The 27,973-nt window shown below is 37.9% G+C and overlaps 1 protein-coding gene across 2 annotated transcripts in view; it reads right to left on the minus strand.

Annotated features, from left to right (window-relative positions):
• Positions 1 to 2,604: 2,604 nt before the first annotated feature.
• The window catches only part of SCNN1G (sodium channel epithelial 1 subunit gamma), a 1,228,370-nt gene continuing 1,203,001 nt past the window's right edge, over positions 2,605 to 27,973 (minus strand). For both annotated transcript variants that reach the window (XM_044089818.1, XM_044089817.1), the window contains one exon: positions 2,605 to 3,279. In XM_044089818.1, coding sequence (XP_043945753.1) covers positions 2,905 to 3,279 — 375 coding nt within the window. In that variant the 3' untranslated portion in view covers positions 2,605 to 2,904. The remainder of the gene's footprint in view (positions 3,280 to 27,973) is intronic.

Below are 27,973 nucleotides of genomic sequence, written 5' to 3' on the forward strand. Positions count from 1 at the left end.
GAACTTTGGACATTATTCTCAAATAATCCAACAGTGCTCCTTGCATAGGCAGAAATGCCACTGGGTTAAGGAATCATAGCCTAGTAACTCTAAAGTCCACTTTTGGGCATCAGACAGCTCAGCAGCTTGCAAATGAACATGGGCCAAAGTTTCTCAAAAAGTGAGGTTGTCCAGTGGGGAGATGGGGAAAGAAGACTGGAAAATACATTGCCTACTTAAAAGACACCTCTGTCAAAGGCAGTGTTTCCTCGCTATTGCTGTTGTAACCCAGTGGGGCACACAACTAAGATAAGTAATCTTGGTTGTCATCCTCCTGGTTGATGTCTGGTTCTATGGCATCTTTGAGGAGTATGGGTATGGAGTTCCTGTTACACTGAGGAGGGGTTCACCCAGCATCGAAGGTCTGGCATGTCCTAAATGCCAGACTTGCAAAAGGGTTAAACAGCCCTTTTCCAAAAAGAACCAGTCTAATGCTGCTGTCAGTATTTGATGGAATGTTATAAATTTACATCATCATCAATGACAGTTAGTAGAGGTAAGCCCACCTCCTCTTGCTTAATAAGAATACGTCTAGCTACTGGCAGCATAGAGTAATTGATATTGGAGGTCTACTTTAGCTGTCTGGCCTCCACAGGGGCTTCAAGGGTGGGTGACTCCTTAGATACAAGGCCTGGAGGCTACATGAGTGTCACTTTATCAGTGACCAAGGACAGGGAGCAAGACTTCAGAAGGAGGACATCCAAATGACAGTTATCGGATACCATTGAAGAATGACAGATGAATGCTGCTAGTATTTTGCAGTTCAGATGTGGAAGTATGGTGCTCCTCCTGGATTTGATTATTCTGAACTAAATTCTTTGCAGATGTCAAATAAAGAGGCCTAAACAATAAACACACTTGTCATGACTGTCCTTAAAATTAATATTTCACATAGCACATGTTCTGCATGTCCAGCATCCCCAGCCCTCCAAACTGGCACATCTAGGGTGTAGCTTACAAAACAAAATCACCTTCAATCAAGACACTTATCTGTGTTCTTCCACTCATGGCCTGGCCCAACAGATGAAGCAGATGTCTACAGCTCATCACATGGCAAGAAAGAATTGAAGAGGGTCAACTATACATCTATCTTTACAGTGTGCCAGTGAGATGCTGGGGGGTGGGGATGAGGTCAGCATAATGGAAAAGGGGATGAGCACTGAAACTCTGGTCAGATGGGGAAGCTACCTGTTACAGTGATCCTTGAAATTATGACTGCAGCAGTGAGTTATACAAAGAACACCAAAATTAAAAACTGTTTCTTACACACTCTTTACAGCTGCATGGCTGAAATGGCACTAGCATTGGCCAATATGCAGGTCATTTTTAAAAGTCTTATTTTTGCATAAGTTATAAATGACATGCAGGTGCAGTATTCCATTTCATGCCTTTTGGCATGATCTTTAAACCATTTAGAATGACATATTCCTGCTACTCACTTCATAACACAGAACTCTGACAAAGTGAAATCCCGTCCAGTTGGCAATTATTTACATTCAAATTGTCTAACAATGAATTAATCAGTAAATACCATGATTAGTAAGAGCCAGGCCATGTGCTGTTTAATGACTGCATTTTTTTTAACTTAAAAATAAAAAGACTATGGTAGCTACATCTTGTATGTACTTTTATCTGCTCCATTCAATGTCTACTTTATATTTACTAATTTGTATTTTCATTTTTGCATAGTGCTTAGGCTTTAATCATTTTAATTAAGATATACTAATCTCAGACTCTACACACAAATTTTGTACACTACAGTAGTTCTTTTGTTACATCCTAGTGAAAGATGGCAGTATAGATTAGCCCTATTTTCCGTACTTAATATATAAAGTGTAACAGTAAAATGGCAGTGTGCACCAAATATGTTGTTACAAAATTTAAAAAAAATGTGCCCTTTTGCTGGAAGTGAATACAAGCCATTCCAAATGATCAGAGATTGACTTTTACAGATCATTGAGAGCAATTTGGTTATCTGACTTGACATAATAACAATTAAAGAAAACTACAGACTTACTAGTGAATTCTTCCCTGACACTTTAGGAATGGTCTGAGACGTACAAGAACACTATTATTTCAGCAGATGCTTTACTGGGACCAAATCAGAAACTCCCTCAGAAACAGATCAGCAGCACACCTGTCTTTGCACATCATTATACAGAATGCAAGTCTTGCCCAGTGTTTTACCAAGCTTAAATAAGAAATCAACAACATGCTAAATATTTTACTCATGATATGATGGCCTGTAGTGTATTACAAAAATATAAACATGTTCTAAGTGATCCAGAACTTGTTTCAAATTTGTAGCATGGAACTTAAGACGTAGTAACTCTGGGAGATGCAGCACTCTCTGTTACATCAAAAAGATCTAGAAACACACAGTAAATCAAAGGCAGCACAATAGAAACATCCTGGAATTCCTTTGGGCAAGCTTTTTATTTAAAGCTATTATCAGGTCTTGCCATTTTAGTCTGCCTTTTCCTTTTATTGGACACTAGTCCAGTTTTGCAACTGTTCACAGCAATAGCTCTCACTCATACTGTACGATAAAGAAGAGTATCTGTGTTCCTGAGGCTGAATGTCACTTTATTCATGCTATCAATTTTAAGTCAAGACAAATCTGAGACAGTTTTTGTGCAAACTTAAACATTAAGGGTTGAATATCAACATGTCCCCACACTGGGATAAACAAAATATTAATATGATGTTTGGTAACTTACTAAGACTTACTTGTATTTTCAGTTTAAGCCTGGCTCAGCAAGCACAAGAAAATAGGACATATACAATCTGCCTGTAAATTGTTTTTTTCTGTTGGTCTTCAGCATAGTATCTATGACATAATTTAGTGCTAATTATCTACAGGCCCTAGTTAACTTCTGTATCGGAGAACTGCTCATCAAACACATTCTGTATGCGTAGTGCATCATACTGTGGAGGAGGAGTTGATGGCACTTCACCTGTCTGAACACAAGGAAGCTGCATAGCAGTGTGGAATGTTGGTGGGTCTTCATCTTCAACACACACAGGATTATCATGACCTGTATGTCGATTTTGATTGTACACTTGTTCCTGCCCCTCTTTCTTCTTATTCCACCACAGCTTAGCTTTACGAAACCAGTTTCGAACAAGGATGGTTAAAATATCAACAAGGAAAACCTCCCAGATTTCTATGAAACAAACTACAGAGCAGCTCATCCAAAGTCCGTTTTGTCCACCAAAATTTGAAAGCAAAGTCACAATCTGAAAGAAACACATGTAAATAATAATTAAATACATAGGAATTTGCACATTAACTTTCCAAATTATTAACTTAAATATATTTTGCAGTTCTGACACAAATTTTGTACTTTTAAATTATTTTAAAACCTGTTTAAAATTCGTATAATTTGAAGCAAGGCATTGAACAACTGATGTGTCATTTCTATACTACGTGGCAACATCATAATGGATATGTGTTTCAAAGAAACTTTTCAGTGGAACAGCATTTTTTCATCCATATTTTTGGTGCCCCTCCTGGCATTTGCCAGATCCCAGTCCTCACTGTTAATCTCAATGGCCATGGCAGAGAATAGATGGAGGTGGTCTTGTCTGGTGCCACACCTTCTTTTTCATAACTTTTATGGTGTTATCCAGACTGCAGATGAAGCCTTCATCTCCCCAGCCTATCCTTCTTCTCATTCCCCATAAAGAATGAGCAAGGATATAGAGTAATACCAATGTGATTTGTGTGGTCATGACAATGCTTCTGTGCTTCCCTGTGGTGTTACTCTACTTGCGCTATAACCATCAATGTTCATCAAAGGCTGTAGTCAGGCAAAATAAACCCCATAGCAACACCATAAAAAAACAACAGCTGGCATCTCATGCTGTCCCCGAGCAAATGGTGCTGTAACATCAGCATCATAGATGACAGCTACACTTAAGGAAAGAACTACACTTATGGCCCTGCAGATCCATGGCCATATGTCCAGCATGGCAGAAACAGCAAATGATCTAATTTAAATGCAGCACTCAACTGCGATCACCCGTGAAAATATAAACACAGTATAATAAATGCAAAGGCGACAAAAAAGTAACACAGCTTACTTAGTTATCAAGCTGTTAACTAGGAAACAAGCTCAGCAAATCCCTTTATTTTCAGGCCCACTCAACCAGAGACACAGTCATCTTTTCTTCCCATTTAGAAAACAGGCTTCCTTTGTTGCTCTTTTGTGCCTATGAGAGCTGCTATGTTTTCATATGAAAGAATATGAGAGGCTTATACTTTGGATACTTTTCTTCAACTTAAACTCACTACCTTGCCATCCTGCTTTCACACACTTCTTTGCATAAAAGAAGACCATTACAACCAAACACGTCTCTAAATTAGGGCCCATGTCCTGTGATTGAACCAGAAAAATTTCAAGGAAAGTGACAAAGCTTTTTCTGCTTCTGTCAGAAACGTACTGCAACTAGTTTGAATCTTTACAAAGACAATGCAAAACCATTTCCCTCAAATAATGATTTGGCTTAAGCCCTCTTATGTCACATTACAGTTATCATTGGTGATATCAGCTTTATGCCAGTATAATGTCTTGTGAAAACTTCAGTGAGGAAGCTAAATGTTACTTATATGTATGCATATGTGCAGGTGTGTGTGTGTGCGCATGTGCATGCATGAGTCACTAACATGATATGTCCTGCTGAACCATATATAATTTTTTAATTAAAGGTAGACTCCAACTTTTACCAGAATCCATCAAGTATGAACTGTGCAAACTGTGTTAAAATTTTGTCTGTTATTGTTTTGAATGGATACTGTACCATTTTTCTTAAAATTATGTGCAAATGCACTGTATCCTACATATCTCTCTTGTGTATATGGACATACATATGAGTACATGACACAGCATATAAAGGAGCAATGACTGAGCCACACCCACATAAAAATCCAAACTGACATTTATCATAAAACATAAGTAACTGACTAAAAAATAAACACTTAATACATCTCTATGGAAAATGCAGCCAACTTTTGAAAATCTGAAAAAACAGAAAACTAAAAAAAAACACAAATACCTACAGCCACTAAAACATTACATGTATCTCACAATATTGCACTTTTTTGGCTCTATTGGAGATGCCTTTGTAAAAAGATGACTCACAGAGAAGCAAAGAAACAGTATCCACTGCATAGTGTGTGTGCATGTCACTAAGTTTACAAACTAGTTGAACTAATTTACATCATTTACCTTACACTGATTTAATCTTCCACTTTTTACATAACCTACTACATAGACTCATAGGCTCATAGATTAGTACTAAGCTAACTGCCCTTGCAAGCCATTTTAAGCCTAGCCAATAACCCCTTGTGAAATTCAAACTCTGCATCTTGTGTTTCTAAGGCAAACACCTTAACCATTAGGCCACCCTCCCAACCCTACAAAACAGTAAAATAGGCTCACCAGTGCAAACAAATCATCTTTTACATAACTTCTTGCCCCCAACTATTATAAAAAATTTTACCAAAAAATAAAAAAGATGTTTTCAAAAAAGTGTATGTTTAAAAGCATGTGTAAAACATATATAAGCAATAAAAATAACATTTGTTTATAACATTTATGTGTTCATAAGTTACTCAAAAACTAATTTAGAAATAAACTACAAATCCTATCTCAACAAGTTCTTCAACTTCAACATACATACTATGGAAAAAAAAACGTCATTCAAACCAGGATAGCTGTATGCATGGGATCTGAGTTGCCAAAACAATTCCTGTTGTTCAAGTCTTAAAGACGTTGGACTCCCCCCCCCCCCCACACACACACACACACACACACTTCATGTTCCACCTGGTCGATGACTCTGAATAGAAAAAAGCGGCCAGGATTAATCAATATGTGATTGGCTAAAGAATTTTCCATTCTAGCCTTCCTTATGCTGTACAAATGTTCATAAAGGCGATCATTTAATTTCCGATCAGTCTTACCTATATAGAAATAAGGGCAAGACTGGCATCTGGCTAAATAAACAACACTGTTGGAATTGCAATTAAATTTACCCTTAGTTTCGTATTTATGATCACAAATTATAAAATAATTCCCAACTTCAATATGTCTACAATAAGGGTAAACCTCACATTTATACATGCCCTTTATTCTATACTCTTATCCGTAAGTTCCAAAATGCTCTTTAAATTTTGGCCTCTCTTAAAAATGAATTTAGGTCTCTGCTCCCTGTAAGCAAAGAACTTCTCATCAGATGTAATTAAACACCAGTTTTTAATTATAATTTGTTTTATATTTAATGTGTCCATGCTGAAAAGGTTAATAAAGAAAGGGGAACTTTGGAAACTAGGTTCTTCAACTTTGCTCACCTGTCCTTGTACACTCAGTTCCAAACGGTAGCTTGGGTCATGTAAAATTGCTTTAAAATGGCCTGAAATTATCTTCATTATAACTTCTTGGGCTAACCCATTCAAAAAGTCTACAGGATATCCCATTTTGAAAACATACTAATCAACAGGTCACATTCAGAGAAAAGAAATCATCATGCTTGGAAACCATTATTGCCTCCCTTACTAATTGACCCTTTACTACAGATTTCTTCTGTTGTATTGGATGTGTACTAGAAAAGTGCAAAAATGCATTGGAATATGTCTCCTTTCTAAAAATCTTAGCGACATACCTCATTAAACCTGTCCTTTGTGATCTCTACATCTAAATAAGAGATTGAATCCTTTTCAAGTAGAAGTGAATACTAAGAATTGTGTAGTGTTGTTAAAATAATGAAGGAGTTCTAATGCCTGTTCATGTTCCCCCTGAAATAAAATAAAAATGTCATCCAAAAATTGTGTATAAAATTCAATCTGGCCAGAAAAAAAATTATTATTAAGTACAAACTCCCTCTCCCAATAGGACATAACCAAATTATTGAAGCTGGCTCCACAAGGGGACCCCATAGTTACCCCTTCTTCTGTAGGAAATATTTCCCTTTGAACAGAAAGTTGTTCGTCAATATTATGTCTAACAATTCTTGTATTAAGGATATGTCTTGATTGCTCACATCTCTATTCTTTAATATAGAGCACGCTCACTCGACCCCTAACTCATGAGGAATGGCCGTATAGAGATCCTTAATATTCTCCAAAAAAGACCACAAGTCCTTACAAATCTGTGGCTCCATCTCAACAAATTTCTTTAAAAAGTTGTCTACATATCTGGCCAAGGGGTACGTTACAGAATTCCTGCCATTCACAATGGGTCTTAATGGTGGTGGATTACAAATCTTTATGCATTTTCGGAATTCCAAATATTACAGGAACTTGGGGGGCTGGCACTGAAAAAGAGTTAAACAACTCTATAGTAATCCAGGCTTCAATAAACAAATCATTAAGATAAATTTTAATTCTATGATATACCCTATTCATCTTGTTCAAATAAACTAACTCATATCTGTCTGACTCCAACATACTTTTACTGTATTTCTCAGGGTTCATAAAAACAAGCCCTCCACCCTTGTCAGGTTTCATGACATGAACACCACTGGATTTAAGAAATTCCAGAGCTTCCCTGTTTTCACTTTCAAAACTAGGGAAGGACATGTGGTTATTGATAATATAATAATTTGAACTATAGAGAAGACCTTAACTTTGTAACAATTGATGTTAAGGATCTCTACACGGCCTTCCCTCATGAATTAGGGGTCGAGTGGGTGTGCTCTATATTAAAGAATAGAGATGTGAACAATCAAGACATATCCTTAATGCAAGAATTGTTAGACATAATATTCAAGAACAACTTCTTTCTGTTTGAAGGGAAAAATTTCCTACAGAAGAAGGGTGTAGCTATGGACTCCCCTTTTGCAGCCAGCTTCACCGATTTGGTTATGTTCTATTGGTAGAGGTAGTTTGTATTTAACAAGAATTTATTTTCTGGCCGGATTTAATTTTATACATGATTTTTGGATAACATTTTTTATTTTATTTCAGGGTGAACATGAACAGGCCTTAGAACCCCTTCATTATTTTAACACTACACAATTCGTAGTATTCACTTCTGCTTTTGAAAAGGATTCACTCTCTAATTTAGATGTAGAGCTCACGAACGACAGGTTTAACAGGGGGAATGTGGCTAAGATTTTTAGAAAGGAGACATACTCCATTGCATTTTTGCACTTTTCTAGTACACATCCAATACAACAGAAGAAATCTGTAGTAAAGGGTCAATTAGTAAGGGAGGCAAGAATGGTTTCTAAGAATGGAGTGCACAAGGACAGGTGAGCAAAGTTGAAGGACCTAGTTTCCAATCTTCCCCTTTGTTTATTACCCCTTTCAGCATGGATGCAGTAAATATAAAACAAATTATAATTAAAAACTGGTGTTTAATTACATCTGACAAGCAGTTCTTTGCTTATGGGGAGCAGAGACCTAAATTCATTTTTTAAGAGAGGCCAAAATGTGAAGAGCATTTTGAAACTTAGGAATAAGAATATCCCAAGTATAAAGGGCATGTATAAATCTGAGGTATGCCCTTACTGTAGATATATTGAAGTTGGGAATTATTTTATAATTTGTGATCATAAGTACGAAACTAAGGGTAAATTTAATTGCAATTCCAGAAGTGTTGTCTATTTAGCCAGATACCAGTCTTGCCCTTGCTTCTATATAGGTAAGACTGACCGGAAATTAAAAGACCGCCTTTATGAACATTTGAAGGCTTGAATGGAAAATGCTTTAGCCAAGCATGTATTGATTAATCCTGGCACTCTTTTCTATTCAGAATAATCGACCAGGTGGAACATGAAGTGAGGGGGTCCAACGTCTTTAAGACTTGAACAACAGGAATTGTTTTGGGAACTCAGATCCCACTCATATAGCTATCCTGGTTTAAATGACGTTTGTTCCATAGTATGTATGTTGAAGTTGAAGAGCTTGTTGAGACAGGATTTGTAGTTTATGTCTAATTTCGTTTTTGAGTAACTTATGAACACATAAATGTTATAAACGTTATTTTTATTCCGCATATGTATTTTACACATGCTTTTAAACATACACATTTTTTGAAAACATCTTTTTTATTTTTTTGGTAACATTTTTTGTAATAGTCAGGGCCAAGAAGTTATGTAAAAGATGACTTGTTTGCACTGGTGAGCCTATTTTACTGTTTTCTACATGGTTTTAGCTATTCACAGTATGAGTTGCTTTATCACATTATTTTTAGTAACATATGATTTTTTGGAACAACACATGAGTAATTAGAAAGGTATTTATACTGTTTGAAATGTTTTTTTACATTGCCTGATGAAGTTTTGTCAAGGGACTTAACGAAAGCACTTACAATAAATTGGTGTTTCTGGTCACTTTTGTCTTTGCCTTTGCCGTATTTTGCTTTAAGCAGTTTTTACATTTAGTATTTTGGAATCTGCTTTCCACAAGTGCAGTAGTTATTGACCTTAACTGACATTAATCAGATCTTGTCTCAGACTTGACTGATGAACTGACAATGCAAAAGATCATGTTCTGCATTGGACTAACATAGGTTCATAGGTTTATACTAGGCTATCTGCCCTAAGGCATTTATAAGCCTAGCCCAAATTTTTGTGGCTTACGCCACCCCTTATATGAAAAAATACTGTGCCCATTAGTTTTGTTGTGCCTCTGTCCAGCAGTGACACAGAGATGATTCCCGGGGTAAACCTACGATCTCCCATCCACAGGTCAAGATTTCTCTTGAACAGAGCCAGCGAGGTGCTCTGCCTCACATGGACCGGGACTTTATTCCACAGCATAGGGAGTCTCTGAGTGATAAATCTATCCCTCCAGCACGTCCTATTTATGTCCGTGCTAAGGTTTAAGTCGCTTGCTCTAGTGGTTTTGGTGGATTTGGATTTTTTGAGGTGGAGCATGTCCATTAATTCCGGGTTGGACATGGCCTTGTATGTCAGGCACATGTCACCTCTGAGCAGACGGTATGCGACTGAATAGAGCTGGGGTTTCTTCAATCTGGCAGCATATGACAGATTTTGGAGTCCCTTTATCCTTTTGGTGAGGAACTTTTGGGGTCTCTCCAATTGCTGCAGATGTCGGGTGAGATACATCCCGAATGGGGCATTGTACTCGATCATTGGTCTGATAAGTGAAGAGTACAGGGGAACAATGACCTCACTAGATCTGGATGTGAATCCAGTAATGGTAAGAAAGAACTGACAACTACTGTATATCACTTACATCCTGACACCAGGTGGGGCACGGCCTCCTCCAACTGGGAGATGCTGAAATTCTGCTATATTCAGACCAACCACCGTCTTCTGCAGGCAAGAATTCTGTATACTTTGCAATGCAAATATACAGAGCTGAGTATATTTTTTTGGTTTTAGAGTTTGTACTATTAATTGTTCCTTATAGTTTTTCAGATATCTGCTGAAACTGTTTTGTCCCACCCACCCTCCCTATTTTTGGTTTGTAGTTTAAATTTGGTGGTGTTTGCAGTTGCCCGCCCCACTGTAGATTTGATATGGGACACTCCCCCAGTACCATCTCTTTACCACATTCTACCTAATAAACTCTTTCTGAACTTGCTTTTAGTCCTTTTTAATTTAATTGCATTTTTTAAACTGTTTGGTCTAATATTGCTATATAAACTCAAGTGTGCTAGCCTGCACTGCATGTGAATTGTTTTTACTGCTGTTTTAGCTACTTTTCTATAAAAAAAAAATACTATAAGCCTGTTTCCTACCTTTCCTGTAACTAGTGTTCCAGATACAGATTTGCTGTATCCAGGACTGTATGTAAGCTTCTGAGCCGCTAAGCCTTTCTGTGTTGGAGGGAAGCCTTCTAGCTTATCAGTGGGAGTGGTAAGCACTAGGTAACCTGTCTACCACATAAGGAGTGGTTCTGGCCCAGAAATTGTAGTTATTGGTCGTTTGGGCAATCTTTTCCATCTCTCTCAACTTTCTGATTTGAAAGCCTGCATTTACACTTGTTTCTGTCCTGTAACTCGTCTAGTGCAGATACAGATTCTTAGTTTTAGCACTTAAATTTGCTTATTCGTGCTCAGCACTTGTTCAGAATTTGTAAGCACTAAATAAGCTACTAATTACTATAGCACTCAACCTTCCTCATTACCTAGAGGAAAACAGTGTTTTGTACTTACTTTTCTCACTTGGTTAGAGAAAAACAGCTCTTGCGCTCACTTTCCTCACTTATATAGAGGAAATATTTTTTTATTCAGGCATGTCCAAGGGTCAGCTCCCAGTGTTCTTGCCTGTCTATCTGATGAATCTGGCAATCTTGAGGCAATGTAGAAATTGCCTCATGTACACAGACAACCCTCTCCTCCTACCATCCAACACTACAACATGTGAGAGATGCACTTAACTAGCCAAACTGGAGGTAAAGCTCTCTCCAACCAAGACTGAACGTGACAGTCAAGAGGAGAAGGTAAACATTTGCACCACACCACACTCATCACATAGTCTCACTAAATCTACACTATCAAAATCCACATATAGTAACACAGAAACATTCGTGGAGGCTCTCAATAATAATCTGTCTAAGCAACAGAGACCTCCAAAGCAGAAACGCAAGCAACCTCCATCTCCCAACACAACCCAAATGACACATAGCCCACAGACTCAGTGTGCCACTCAACCACAGCCAATAAGGCAAAACAACGTACCCAACACACTAGTCATAGGTGACTCTATAGTCAGGCACACTGATGTCCCACTCACCAGGCTAAACAAGGAGAAGGTTACTGTCAGCTGCCTGTCGGGTGCCAGGATCCGCCACATAACCCACGCACTCAGGTCACTCCACAACAAGTACAAATATGACTGTCATTGTCCATGTTGGTGTGAATGACCTGAGACGTACCTCCCTGGACTACATGAAAAGAGACATGAAAGAGCTCTCCGATCTTGTAGCCCAGGCAGGTATGACCCTAGCCCTGAGTAGCATTCTGCCATCGCCCAGAATGATACCGCAGTACAAGGACAAAATGATTGACTTCAACAATTGGCTAAGCTTCTGGTGTCATTCTAAGGGGATCCAGTATCTGTCTGCTTGGGATGACATGGTCGACAAACCACGATGCTTTGTCATAGATGGCATGCACCTGTCACCCCTGGGATTCCGGATACTGGCTAAGGCTCTTGCCACCCCTAAAGCGCCATTTTTAGGCAAGGTTCAAATGACAAATTCACCACTGTAACAGGAACAGGCAAGCAAAAACTGAGGGTAATGCTACTCAACGCTAGAAGTCTAAATCTCAAAATGCACTTACTCGAGGCACTCCTTAAAATGGAGAACATCGATATCTGTGCAGTGACTGAGATCTAGTTCAAGGCTCGAGACAGTACCACTGCACTTACCAGGCACTCATGCCACACTTTTCGGCCATGTAACCTGGACTGAAACACCAAAGGCGGAGGTGTGCCCATATTCATTAAGGATATCCACACCTCCAGGCTAGTTGCTCAGCATAATGCATCCAAGGTTATCCAAGTGCAATTAACTCTGGGCAAAACTGCAATCCAAATTGTAGCTTGCTACAGATCCCCCACCATATGCCCCAGGATTCTCACTCCTCTTTTCTTGATGTACTGGAAAATATTACAGTTCAACCAATCACCCTAACAATGGGCGACTTCAACTTCCTCACCATTAACTGGGAAAACTACTCATGTACCTACTCTTTAGCTCAACACTTTCTGGAATTTATAAACTCCAATGCCCTGTATCAGCTTATCCACACCCCCACCAGGGGCAACAATATCCTGGACCTAGTCATTACCAACATAAGTGACCGGTGTTCTACACCTGAAGTCAACTCCTCGTTAGTCCGATCCGACCATCAGCTAATCACCCTTGATATCCATATCCCGCCCCCACTCCCCATTAAGCAAACCATGGTAAAAAATTTCTCCAAAGCCAACTTCATTCTTCTTAAGACAGAAGTAGTGAACTTCATGACACCCATGCAGATGGACAATATAGTTACAACTGATGAATCCTACACAAATGCACTCTATAAGCACTTACACGAGTGCATGGATTGTGCTATCCCAAGCAGAACCAAGACGCTATCCTCCAAAAAAAAGGAAGCCAATCTGGTGGTCCCCTGCCATAAACAAACGGTACAACAGAATGAAGAAACTGTTGCAAAAGAGAGTAAAATCCCATGAGTGGAGGAGCTCCCTGGTCAGCCTCAGTAAGAAGCTGAGATCCCTTACAAGATCCTCCAAACCTAGCTACAAAAACAAAATCACCACTAATTCTAAGGACAAACACAAAGCATTCTATAGCTATGTCAAGAATCTCGATGGCAACACCCAGATCTGCTCTGAGTTAAAGCACAACGGCACAAAAATTACACAACCAACTGATATTGCCAACATCCTGGCAGATAGGTTCCGTGCTAACTTTACCCCCCACTCCCTAAAGGGCCTATATCTATACAGGAAGAATGCAGAGTCCCTGTAATTACAACTATGCAGGTAAAAGCTGCACTCTCTAAAGCCAAAAACATAGAATCCATGGGACCGGACAACATCCCAGGCTGTGTTTTACACGAACTTCAGAACGAACTGGCTCCCCACTTAAGCACCATGTTCAAAAATAACCTCGCATCAAGCTTTGTGTCCACTGAATGGCGCACAACAACAGTTATCCCACTCCACAAAGGGGGAGCCACCATTGATCCTGGGAACTATCGACCTATTGGCCTGATGAGCATAGTCTGTAAGGCCATGGAAAGTATTATCATGCAACTCATAAATAAAGACATTGGTAACCTCCAAACTCTGGATCCCACCCAGTTCAGGTTTGTGAAAGGCAGATCATGCCTCCTGAACCTGATCGACTTCTTTGAGGCAGTCACCAAAGCCGTAGATGAGGGTAAGGTGGTTCACACAGCCTAGCTTGACCTCGCCAAGGCTTTCAACACCACCCCCCTTTCTGGAATTATAGCTAAACTCACTAAACTAGGTATAAATCCCTACGTCACAAGATGGGTTGCCAACTGGCTTACTGACAGAACCCACACTGTAAAAGTTGCAGACTCCAAATCTGACCTCAAACCAGTGACAAGTGGAGTACCACAGGGTTTAGTCCTGGGACCTCTCCTGTTTGGTATCTACTTCTCTGAAGTGCAGGCTAACACAGAAGGCCTCTGGCTAATGAAGTTCACAGATGACTGCAAACTAGGAGCCATAGTCAAGTCCCCAAATGATGTGGACATCCTACAGAAGGGCCTCGCTGAGACAGATGCCTGGTGTCAGACCCATGGCCTCAAGCTCAATGCCAAAAAGTGCAGTGTCATCCCCTTTGGTAAAAACTCTGCACCCATGAACTACCACATAGGCAGCAATCTACTAAACACCGAATGTGTGATAAGAGACCTTAGGACTCAGGTGGACAGTAGTCTCTCCTTAGACAGTCACATCGCTACAGTAGTCAGGAAGTCCTTCTACGTGGCACACCTCATCATAAAAGCGTTCTCATCCAGGAAAAAAGAGGTCATTGTTCCCCTCTACTCGACACTCATTAGACCCATTATAGAGTACAACGCCCCTTTTGGAATGTACCTCACAAGACATCTGCAGCACCTGGAAAGGTCACAGAAGTAACTCACAAAGAGGATTACTGGCCTCAAACAAATGTCCTACACTGACCACCTCAAAAAACTCCAGCTTTACTCCATAGCATATCGCCTACTCCGAGGTGATCTCTGCCTAACATATAAAGCTATGTCAAACCCAGAGCTGTTGCACATGCTACACCTAAAGAAATCCCAATCCCTCCAAGCTACATGCTCTAGGGACCTAAACCTTGTTACCATAATAAACAGAGCATGCTGGAGGGATAGATTCCTGTCCCAGAGACTTCCCATACTCTGGAACAAGCTACCCATTTATGTCAAGCAAAGTTCTTCATTAGCACTCTTCAAGAAAAATCTTGATGAGTGGATGGGGAATAGGAAATACACCCTGGGGATCACTTCTGTGTCTCTGCTCGACAGTGGCACAGGAAAATAACTTTCTTAGGTGGTGGTGAAAGCCAGGGAACCTTGTTGGCTAAGCTTACGTAGGCCCTTGGGCCGATAGCCTAGTACCTATCTATGAACCTATGCAACAGTGACTATGACTACCAATGAAACCTACCACACAGAAATGAAGCATATCAACCATCTCCTGATACAGTGACAGCAAAATACTTATTTCACTACACATCAAATATAAACCAAATAAAAGCCTTTATGTGTTGGGCTTCACATCCTCTTCCTTGTATTCACTAACTCCTCAATCACACAATCATATAGCAGATAGTCTCCTCCAATCAGACACTGTTTTAAGGGATTTGGGTCCTCATGTTCATAATTCTTTATCATTTGACTATCATGTCTCCACAGTAGTTTGAAAAGCCTTGTATATGGCCCATCTGATTTCCAAAGACACCTCTACTAGATCCAAAGAAGCCTTAATTCCCTTTTATTCATATCTTTTCAGACCCATTATTAAATGTAATGCCCCTTATGGCATTCATTTATCTAAACATATCGCACAATTTGAGAGACCTCATAGATTCATTACATTCTTATACCATACTTTAATAAATTTTCTATATCATCAGTTTTTATTTTCCACAAAAATAATTTTTAGTAACATTTTATTTCTTCATTTATACACTTTTTTACCATACCCCAAATGGTATCATACTTATATGCATACAATTTTACTACTAATCTCTCACCTTTTCCATTTATCCACTTTTAACACTTTCCACAAATTTAATGAAGTAGCATATACCACTGAGTTAATTAACCCTAAACCACCATCTTTAATGACAAACAAAACTCCTCTTTTTACTGGGTTTAATCTACTATGCCATATAAATGAAAACATTATCTGCAATTATTCCTTTTCAAATACTGTTGGCAACATAAATACACTTGCTAAGTATGCTGTTCTTCCCATCAGTACTGAATTTATCAAATAAGCATTTTTCCTGAATGATGATTTATATGTTATCCAGAAAAGGCAGTTTTGTTTTATTTCTTCTGTTGTTTTTCCCATTGAATTCTACTTGCATCTTTATTCCCAGATTTTATACCTAACACAGAAATTTCATACATTGTAAAATATATACCTCTGATCTTTACTACATTACCTAAACCTTTACTTTTCTCTTTATTTAAAGCCACCTCCATCATCTTTAGACTCTCATTTGTGCAAGTTTTTACTTTTTTTATTCAGATTTTGTTTTTTGCAATTATTATAATGTCTGCATATGTTAACAGAACTGAAATTCTTAACTTTTCAGGTTTCCTTCATTTTGTAATTTATTTCACATACTATAACATTCAAAACTAATGCAAAGATTATACAACTCATTGGACATCCCTGTCTTATACCACTATTCATATGTACCTCATGGCTTAACCAGCCATTTATGAGTATTTTTACTTTATTATTACTATATGCTGATATATATAATTTCCTAACTTCCTTCCTTATATTATATTCTTTTAATATTACCCAATAAGATTTAATGTTCATTTGTGTCAAACGATTATTAAGGTCTCCTGTCATGATTTTCACTTCCTTTTCTTTTCTATTCATAATATCTACAATTTCTATCATTAGTAATTCTTAACAACTCTTCTACTTTATACTATATATACAATCTTCCATAATATTTTCCATTTTAGTTTCAAATCTCTTTTGTATTATTTTTATAAAGATCTTATAATCATTATTATTCAGTACTATCAGTTTTTTAATTGTCTTCTATTATCCTCCTTCCGTATGAATTTAAGTACTCCACTACATACTTCTTTATACATAAAACCTTCATTTAACCATTCATTTGAAATCTTTAAAAAAAATGTTTTGCCAATCCCTCAAATTTTTATTAGTTTCATACTCTATTCCATGTGGACCTGCAGCTGAATAATTTATGTGTCCTACTACTTTATCTAACTAATTTAAAGAAGTCTCAGAAAAGTATATTCCAAACAACAGAGGCCCCAAGACTGATCCCTGGGGTACACTGCTCATTATGGGTCTACTACTTGAGGTGGCTTCCCCTACTTTGACTAGGTGGGTTCTATCAGTGAGCCAGTTTGCTACTCATCTGGTAACATATGGATTGATGCCTAGTTGAGAGAGTTTATCTATTATATCTGAGTGGGGAATAGCATCGAAGGCTTTGACCAGGTCAAGGCAGGTGGTGTGCACCATCTTCCTCTTGTCCATGGCTTTGGTGACTGTCTCAAAGAAGTTGACCAAATTTAACAGGGATGACCTCCCCTTGACGAAACCAAACTGTGTGGGATCGAGTATTTGGAGGTTGGCAATGTCCTTGTTAATGAAATCTATGATAATCCACTCCACAGCTTTGCAGATCAGGCTAGTTAGGCTTATGGGTCTATAATTATAATTTCCTGGATCTGTGGATCCTCCATCTTTGTGCAAAGGGATGACACTGGATGTCCTACACTCGGCTGGGACAAAGCCGGTACTCAAGCTTTGGTTGAATCGGGCACCTAATGGTGCTTTAAGTTCATGCAGGATGCAGCCTGGGATGTTATTGGGTCCCATGGAGGCTGTATTTTTTGCCTTTGAGAGGGCAGTGATGACTTGCTCCCTAGAGATAAGGGGAGGAGGGCAGGTGCTGGGGATGTCCTGATTTACTGATGGGGGGACAGAGGGGTGAAGCTTTTACTGAATCTGTCTGCCAGCAGGTTGGCTACATCTACTGCATTTGTGTATGTGGTGTCCTTGACTACCAGTTCTGAGGAGATCTGAGTGCTTCCTTTGAGATTGCAGACATACGTGAAGAAGGCCTTATGATTGTCTTTAGTAGATGTGGCCGGTATGGACTTAAGTTTACTTTGGAGGATTTCACTAGTGCTCTTATTTGCTTCTTCAGGCTATGGAGAGATTGCTTCTAATTAGGCACCTGCTCCTTCTTGGTCCTGGACAGTAATATTTTCCTTTTATTATAGAGTTTATTTATTGCAGATGCCCACCAGACTGGTTTACTCTTCCTTGAGGAGGAGGATTTTGTTCCGTCAGGTATTCCTGACACCATACAGCTATATATATGCTTGTACAGTAATTTGGTGTAGGTTTGGACATATGTGTCAGTTCCTATGGAGGGAGAGGGGTTATGAAGCTGTTTATACCTTCCCTCAGGAGGTTGTAATCAACTTTGGAGAAGTTTTTTTTTGTATGACCCCAGTTGGGTGTTCAGGGGAGATGGTGACTTTGAAAGTGACCACTTTGTGGTTGGATCTTACCATGGAGGATGACACTGTAGGGATGCTGCAATGGTTACTCATGTTGGTTAATACCAAGTCCAAGATATTTTCACCTCTTGAGGGAGTGTTGAACAGCTGGTCCAAGCCATCTGCACTGACAAAATCAAGGAATCTCTGGGCATTTGTGTTTTGGCATGAGTAGTTCTTCCAAACTACGGTTGGGTAGTTAAAGTCACCCAGGATCAGAGTAAAGGGTTGAATCTTGATAGATTTGAGGAGGTCCAGACAGATGGAGTGGGCATCCTGAGTCAAACTTGGGGGCCTGTAGCTAGCTATGATTTGAATAGGGTCTTGTCAATGGTTAACTGCACCTGGAGTGTCTCCCGTGCATCATACTCTGACTAGCCTGGAGATGTCTATGTCTTTTATATATACTGCTACTCTACCTCCTTTTGTTTTGCTGCCCACGGTTTGGGATCTGAAAGTATGATAGGATGAGTAACCTGGTATGGCTGGGGGAGTTCTCCTCAGCTATGAACCATGTTTCTGTTACTGCAAAAATGTCAGCATCTTCCACGGTTAAGAATGCTTGCAATGAGTGCAGTTTCATGTTTAGACTCCTAGTGTTTGGCAGCATGACCTTTATTTCTATTTTGATTAAATTTTCATGTTGGTGGTTTTGACCTCATGGTATTGCCTAAAAAATGGTACTATGGGGATGCAAGAGCCTTTGCCAGAAGCCTGAAGCCCAGGGGAGACAGATGCAGGCCATCTCTGGCAAAGCATCGTGGTTTGTCAATCATGTCTTCCCAGACTGTCAGGTACTGGATCCTCATAGCATGACACCAGAAACTAAGCCAATTGTTAAGTCAATCATTTTCTATTTATATTGAGTCATCATTGTGGGTGATGGCAGAATGCTGCTTAAGGCTAGGAACATACCTGCCTGGGACACATATTCAGTGAGCTCAATGATGTCTCTCTTCATACAGTCCAGGGTGGTACATCTCAAGTCATTCCCGCTAACATGGGTTATGACAGAGTCATAACAGTACCTGTTGTTGACAGACTTGAGTGCATGGGTAATATGGTGGATTCTGGCACGTGATAAACAACTAACAGTGACTTTCTCCTTATCCAGCCTAGTGAGAGGCACATCTGTGTGTCTCACAATGGAGTCTCCTATGACTAATATGTTGGGCTTATGTTTAGGCCTTAGTGGCTGAAAGACACAGGTGTGCGGACTGTGTGATGTGTGGTGTGGTGGACAGTGCAGTTCGCATGTGTTTTTGCCTTGGGGGTCTCTTTTGTTTGGCTATGTTTTTGTTGAGGACCTCTGCATATGTGGGTGTGTGTTATGTAGGTGTGGGTGATGTTTGAGGTGTGGTGTTTGTGTTGACAACCTTCGCAGTGCCAGATATACTGGCTTGTGAGGGAGAGAGCATAGACTTTAGGTTCTTAATGTAATTGCATCTCTCACAAATTGTGTTCCTAGGTGGTAGTAGTAGAGGGTTGTCCATGTACATGAGGCAATTGCTACAATGACTCAGGATGTGCATATCAACTAGACTGGCAGGAGAAAGCATAGCAAATTGTCCATCCATATTTGTCAGAATCAGAGGGAGAGAGGCCAGAGAGACCTAAGAGGGTAAACGATGGAAGGTGTAAGAGTAGTACTTCTAGGTGATCACACAACTGCTACTAAGGGAAATATGAAGCTGGAATACCTCACAAAGGGTTAGAAACAGTGCAGCTGTGGACTGTGGTGCATGATTGCAAATGAGCCCAAAGCAGTTCAAACGTGGGGTGCACAGAGCCAATCCTGCTAGTCCCTGCTTTCTTTACTAATCAGCTTGTGCCAGACAAGGTCTGGGCAGCCCTGATACTCTCACTAGCAGAGGAGATATGTCCCTACCAACAAAAGATGGCTGCCAGAAACACAGAAAACGGAAAATAAAGATGCAGCATACCTATATCCCAGACTATGGTACTTAATCTAAGGGTTAAAAACACAGTAAAAACTCACAAAAATGCACAGATTAACCACTTACAGACAAAAACAGAACTCACAGTAATGAAATGCAGTAAAATGCAGTTAAACAGTAATGAATTGCAGCAAATCTCAATAAAATACAGTGAAACAGTAATGAAATGCAGTTAATCAGTAAATTGCTTTAAAAAAGTGTAAATGTGATACATTAGCTCACAATCACAACAGTAAAACACCTCAAACAGAGCAGCAATTCAGTAGAATACAAAGTTCTTTCTATTTCTTTTACATTTTTAATTTCTCTCATTACACCACCATCTTCCTTTAAAATTCTGTTTATGTTACTCAATACATCTCTTTTTACTTGTAAAAATATCTTTGCTTATATAACAATTTTTGTATTTTTTTCTTGATTTATTTCATATAATTCTTTTTCTTTGTCAAAGTGCTGTCTATCCTTATGTTCTAAATTTTCCAATGCATTGTTATATGTTCTTTTATATTTTTCTTTCTCTACTTCACTCACATCATATGGGTGGTGCAGTGCTGCAGTGGTTAGCCTTGTCACCTCACAGAGAGGTTCTCTGGTTCAATTCTTGGCTAGGGTGCCTTCTGTGTGAAGTCTGCTAGTCCTCCCTGCATTTCCGTGGGTTTCCTTCGGTGCTCTAGCTTCCTCCCACATGCCAAAGACATGCATCTGGAGCATTTCTCCGTAAGTCTTCACTGAAAATGGGCTCTGTCCCAGTTGGACTTTCCCAGCAAAACATTTGCTAAATAAAAAAATTCTTCCTTAAATATCATCCACCATTCAGACCAATTTTTATAAAATGTTCTCATAGTAATATGATCTTTCCATAATGGAGTTACTAATCACTTTCCTTCTTCATTCCAGACTTTCTCATTTATCCTTTTTATTCCACTGCCTATTTTACCTATTCCTTATTTTCCTTTATCTCTAGACATTTTGCAAGATGATCAGAAAATCCTGTTTCAACAACCTTTCCTTCTCCTATAACCAAGTCCCCTGATACTATAAAATAATTATTTTTACGCTTGCCTCTTAAACCACAGTTTAAGTCTCCTACAATTATAATATCCATATTTATCACTACGTCATCTGATTAAATAAGCTTTCTTTTTCTTTACAATTAGTATAAACATATAATGCTATAATTCAATTTATTTGTTCTTTCCATTTTAAATAAATAAATAGCTTTACTGCTATTCCAAAATATCTCTCATTTTCCAAATTCCAAATGATCGTTCCTCCCAGAGTTTCTGTTTGTAATCTTTTATTTCCTCCCATAGTTTCTCTGTTTGTAATCTTTCATTTGTTAAAAATCTTGTGTCTTCTAATATAATTACATCTATATCACATGCATCACAGCACTCCAAAATTCCTATTAATTTTACTACAATTATAATACTATTCACATTTACAGAAAACATATTAAAATGTTCATTTTTCCTTTGATTCATGGTTTCATACATTCATGGCTTACTACTAGACTAGCTTTCTTAATAGTCCATTTTAAGTCAAGCTTCTTCCCAAAGGTGAGAAACAAACACTTTACCTTGCTCTGAGTCAGACACCTTAATCATTATACCAACCCCCAGTCATTAGCTATATATATTCTTTTTCATCCATTTCGTTTCATTTTTTTCTTTGTGCTTATCCCTTTCAAATGTCTTTTTCTGTCTTTTACCCTTTTACAAATAGAATTCTTTTTTTCGATTACTACCTTCAAATTTAAGTCTTCTTCATCACTTATTTCAGAACCTTCTTCTATGTTGTCCTTATTTTTTCTCATCTAAATTTTCTTCTATTTCTACTACTTCTAAAATTTCTTCTCTCTGTTCATTTTCTTCTTTCCTTACTCTTTTCATTTTTGCAATCTACCCATAACTGTCCAATTTTATTACATTTATAACATTTCAATTCACATTTTTGCATCATGTCCCATTTCCCCACAAATATAACATTTTCCTTTGTCGCAGTTACTTATCAAATGTCCTGCTTTTCCACAAAAAAAAAAAAAATGTTTTGGTTTGTCCTTGGTATTTTATAACACCACTATTCCCCTCTACATTTATCATGTTTGGTATATGTAGAATTTTTTCTCTCTCCATTTTTAACACAGTATTACAATCCTAGCCATCAGTCCATAAACCCCTTTTGCATAAACTTTTGCAATGTCCAGTACTTCTTTACATAAAGTTTTTTAAATGTCATTTCAAAGTCTTTCTTTCTACCTCTGTTTGAAACTATACATGAATTTTCTGTTTTGTTTTCCTGATAAATGCTTTTATCACATAAAGATTCCATAGATTATAGTCTGTCATTTTTTTCATATTTTCCAAGAAAGTTTTCCATTGAAAAAAGTCTCAGATATAATGTCACAAAATGTCTCTTTGTTAATAAGAATAGATGTTCTTACCTCAAGCACAGTCAAGAATAAATCCAAATTTCAATGTTGTATACTCTTTAAACATTCTATAACACTGAGAAAGCTGAAGCAAATTATTTTTATACTTCTTTCACTGTAAGAAAAATGTGCTTTGACAGCTAAAGATATATTGATAAACATACTACTTCTGCAGGAAAGGATTCATCAACACAGCCAACCCCTTTGGAGTTGCACATTGTGAAAAGGTACCCTCATAAAAATTGATTGAAATGCATGGTGTTATTTTATTTTTACACTGAAGTTTGGATTTATTCTTGACTGAGCTTGGTTCCCCCCGTGGAATTTGGTATTTTCCTCAAGTGGAGTACTTTCCTTCAGACTCACCCAGACTGTGCAGTAGTTTGCTCTGATTACTGACTTATTTTCTGTGCAGTTTTTCCCTCAGTGTTCATAGTATTTGGTAGATATTAAATTGTCCCACATTTCATACCTGTCCATTTCCTTGTCTTCATTTTGATTTCTTAGCACATACTTCTGTTTTTCATTTTCTTATGCCTTCTTTTCTGCTACTTCACTTTTGCCTTCTTTTACTTTCTCTGCTTTTTTTTTGATTTCCACGGTCTGAAGAAGTGCATGAAGGTATGTGCATGAAAGCGCTTACACAATAAATTTGTATCAGTGGACTTTCACGCGTTTTGCCTATTCGTTTTTTTGTTTGATTTCCATCTCACCACTATTTTCCTAGATTGTCTCTTTTGTATTTTCTCCATAATGTCTACCATTTCTTTAAATAAATCATCCTGCAACCCTCCTGACTGGATGGTTGTAATTACAAACAACATTTTCTCAGAATCCTGCACACATTCTCTGGTCTTGATATTTGCTTTTTCCTCCATTTTTTTCACCACTCCATCATCTCCTTCTCTCTCCATCTGCCACCTAGAATAGAAACAGGAAGTGCTCCTTCAAAATTGGGCCCACTTACAAGAATGATGAGACTTTTTTTTTTTTTTTTTATTCAAACCATCTTGTCCCCCTAGGCCCATAAGTACTGGGAACCCTCGCATCGCGTGCATGCCAGCATTTCAGTCCCCACATCCTCTCAAAAAGACTTGCACCTCCCTGTGGCCATCTGAACAAAAACTCATAAAGCACATTCACCATTATGGTGAAAAGTCTATACCTGCAATGCAATACATTCATTTCAGTCCCCTCATCTTCTCGAAAGACTTGCACCTCCTTGCAGTTATCTGAACAAAAACTCATAAAACATATTCACCATAATGGCAAAAGTCTACAACTGCTCTGCAATACATTAATTTCAGTATCCTCATCCTCCCAAAAGACTTGCAGCCTCTCTGTGGCCATATGAACAAAAACTCATAAAGCACATTTGCCATCATGGCAAAAGTCTACACCTGCTCTGAAATACATTGTATGTAAACCTTGGAACTGTTCTCTCACTGTGATTCATCCACAACTTTTAATTCACCTGTTTTCATCAATCTTACTTAACTCTTAAATGCTGTTTTGGTGAGGCATGTACACAGTCTGCAAGGGTACCAATAGAGAATTTCCTGCTTGCTTATTCTCCTCTGACCCCCAATCTGTCTGTTATTTGCTTTTAAATCAGTCTTAATCATGCATTTTAACTAGCACTGCAATCATGTGTATTTATTTCTAGTGTTTCTGTCTCCAGAGCATTTTTTTGAATCGGTGTTCGCTTCCTAAGGACATTCAATTTTTTTCTTAACTTTTTACTCCCTAGACCCTTGTACTAAACTTATTCCCCCAGCCCACTCTGGCCAAGTACATTTTTACCCTGAAAAACAAAAAGAGACATTCTAACCCGAGCTCAAAAGTATAAACAGAATTTTACCTACTTTGTTATTGATTGTTTTTCCTGGGATTCCCAGTTCCGTTCACCCTTGCTATGCTTGGACTCAGTCTGCTCCTCTATGTCCCTGAAATCTGGAAAATTTCTCAGGTTATCCCACTTCATAAAGTAGGCAGTTCTACACAACTTACCAACTACCGACCAATAGCTATTCTATACCCTCTATCCAAAAATCCTGCAGAGATACATACGTACTCAAATTATGGACTACTTACCTATCCATGAACTCCTGTCAAACATTCAACACGGCTTTCTTCCCTTTCATAGCACTACCACTGCTCTAATGTCCTTCACCAATACAGCAAACCACCACAGAAACAATGGAAAATTTGTATCTGCGATCCTTCTTGACCTGTCTAAGGATTTTGACATGGTGAGAAATAGTATACTTATCACAGCTGTTTCTGATGTAGTTCTTAGTCAATCCTCCATTGCCTGGTTTCAAATCTAATTAGCTGGCCAGCAGCAAGCAGTTCTATGGTAACAAGAACTCTCAGCTCTTCTTACAGTAACTCTTGGAGTGCCCCAAGGTGCTATAACAGGACCTCTACTCTTCTCTCTCTATATACTAACAACCTCCACACTTTTACCCCTCATGCATCTGTCATCCAATATGCAGATGATTCTACACTAATACATGCAGCTTCTTCATTACATTAACTCCACTCACTAACACAAGATTCCTGTCTTTCTGTTGAAACATGGTTATCTAAATTCCAACTTATTTTGAATCCTAATAAAACTAAACTTCTGCTCTTCAAACCTACTAGATCCACCACTTCAAATGCCTCATTTAACATTATGTCCAGCAATAAAACTACTATTTCTCTCATAACTCACACCAAACTTCTTAAGAGTTGAGATTGACAATAACATGAGATTTGATACTGACATCTCCCTGACCATTAAAAAAGTTCATAAAAAATGGGTGTCCTATATAGAAATAGGCAGTTTCTTACAAAATACACTAAGCCCACCATTTCACACATTCATCTGATCTCTACACTTCTCTATGCTTCTCCTATTTTTACTAACCGTAGAAAGACTGACTTACCTAAACTTGACTCCTGCTACAACAAAATAGCCAGGTATACCTTTGCTTCTCCATATAGGTCACACCACTGCACAGTCTTAAAGCAACTCAACTGGTTAGAACTTCCCCAACTCTTACTTTACAATCAACTTACTTTAGCCCATAAAATTCTGAATCAGCCAGAAAAAAAGCCTGCACTGCAAAACCTACTTCATTCTTACTCTAGTAATAGAACTCTCCACTTCAGTAATAAATTCCTTCTTGAAGTAACTAAAGCCAATAACACAGCTGGGGAATCATTCTTCTCTAGCTTTATTTCTAAAATATGGAACTCTCTGCCAACCTATATATCATCCATCTCTTCCTTAGAACAGTTTAAAAAAAATCACTAAAAACTCATGTAGCCCATACTTGGCTCTGTTGCTGTACTAGTCCAGGTTAGATAACCTTCAAACATAATGTTCCCCTTATCTGAATGATTACAACCAATATGATGTTTATATCTGATTCTCTGACCTAAGATGTTTAAGAATTCACTATATTCTTTGATTATATGTATACTGCTGACTCATCTGCATGTGTATATTTTATGTTCTTGTATATCTTGAATCTATGATCACTGCTGTTTGTGTACTCGTGGAGCTTTACTCCCTGGGCGTCCACTGAAAAAGGACTCCAGTCCAGTTGGACTTTCCCGGTTAACAAATGTACAATAAGTATATAAATACTAAATTTCTATACAAACATATATACAATTCATATCTTTACGTATTTTAACATCATTCAATGTACTGCTATTTTCGTATTAAGCATCTCCCACTCTTTTACGCATGACCAAAACCACATTTTTTTCCAGTATTTTTGTCACTATTTTCCATTGTATCTGATTTCAGTGAGTCTTTAATTCCATTAGTCCATGTTATATACAATATGATTCTGTCCACTTTCTTAGCTTCATTCTGGGATCTTGTCCCATAAAACCCATACTCTATCATGTCCATGTTTTACATATCACAATTTAAATAACTTTTAATCAAATAATGTTTATGTACTGCTTTCCACAGTTTTTGAATTCTCTCACATTTTAAAAAAACATGTTCTGTAGTTTCCAATTCTTTACATTTATTCTATATTCTATCCTGTTTTCTCTTGTATGGCATATTTGTCCCCATTGGTAATTTTAAGTGTTTGTTTTTAAAGACACACATTCACCTATGATGTGTGTCTTTAAAAAAACAAACTCCTTTAAAAAAAAAAAAAAAAAACTTGCTTATTTTAAAGTATGGTACTTTGGAGCTCCAGGGACTCAACAAATAATGCAATTGGAAGTATGTGACTTGAATTGTATGCTTAATGGATTAATTGTTTTGTGCAATATGCTGTAAATAAGCAAACAATATTTTGTAGTGTTTTTACTCTTGGAAGACTGTGTAAGCCGAGGCACTAAGTGTTTCATTAAATTCACTTACTTCTTGGATTGGTGGTCTTGGTGGTATTTTATTTTTTTTGTTCTTTTTAAGTTGTATTTGCTAAAATTCCCCTCTTAACTGGGTTCAATCTTGACCCCCAAATAAATGAAAAAATTGCCTGCATATTTTTTTTCACACTTCATTGGCATTATATAAACATTTGCAATAAAAGCTATGTTGCCTATTATCATTATGGTGTTTATTAAATGTGCTTTCTTTTTGTATGAAAACCTACATGTCTTCCAGAATGTAATCATGTCTTTGATTCCCTTAATCCCATTGTACCAGTCTGTATTCTGTCCTTCCAAATACCTTTTCTAAAATATCTATATTCTTTTCATTATATTCCATACCTCCTATAATACTTTCATACCCAAATCCTTTGCTTTTTTTCTTTATTTATGCTTAAACCAGTTTTTCCTTCACCTGTGTACTCAATTTTCCATTATTTTCTCCATCCAGAATTTATTTTTGTATTACTATAAAATCATCAGCGTAAGTATATGGTACATGTAACTGTACCTCCTCCATCATTCTGTATCCTCCCTTACTTGACATTTTATTCAATTCCATTACTACTGTGTTCAAGCAAACATCATGCTGCTTGCAGCACATCCTTGTTTTATACCGCACTCTATTTTCAAATCTTCCCCAATCCAACCGTTTATGTTCAATTTCACATAATTCTTTTCATATATTGATTTAATTACTTGTAATATTTTTTCATTTATGTTGTATGCTTGTAAATTCCCCATAATGCTTTATACTGAATATTATCATATGCCTTACTGACATTACCTATCATTATTTTTGTTTCCACTTTTTTAGTAACATCATCAATTACTTCCCTCATTATCCACAATAGGTCTTGACTCCCCTTTCCTTTTCTTCCAAA

Source organism: Protopterus annectens, chromosome 12.part0, assembly GCF_019279795.1.
Source record: "Protopterus annectens isolate FY-2018-M chromosome 12.part0, PAN1.0, whole genome shotgun sequence".
Classification (NCBI taxonomy): domain Eukaryota; kingdom Metazoa; phylum Chordata; order Ceratodontiformes; family Protopteridae; genus Protopterus; species Protopterus annectens.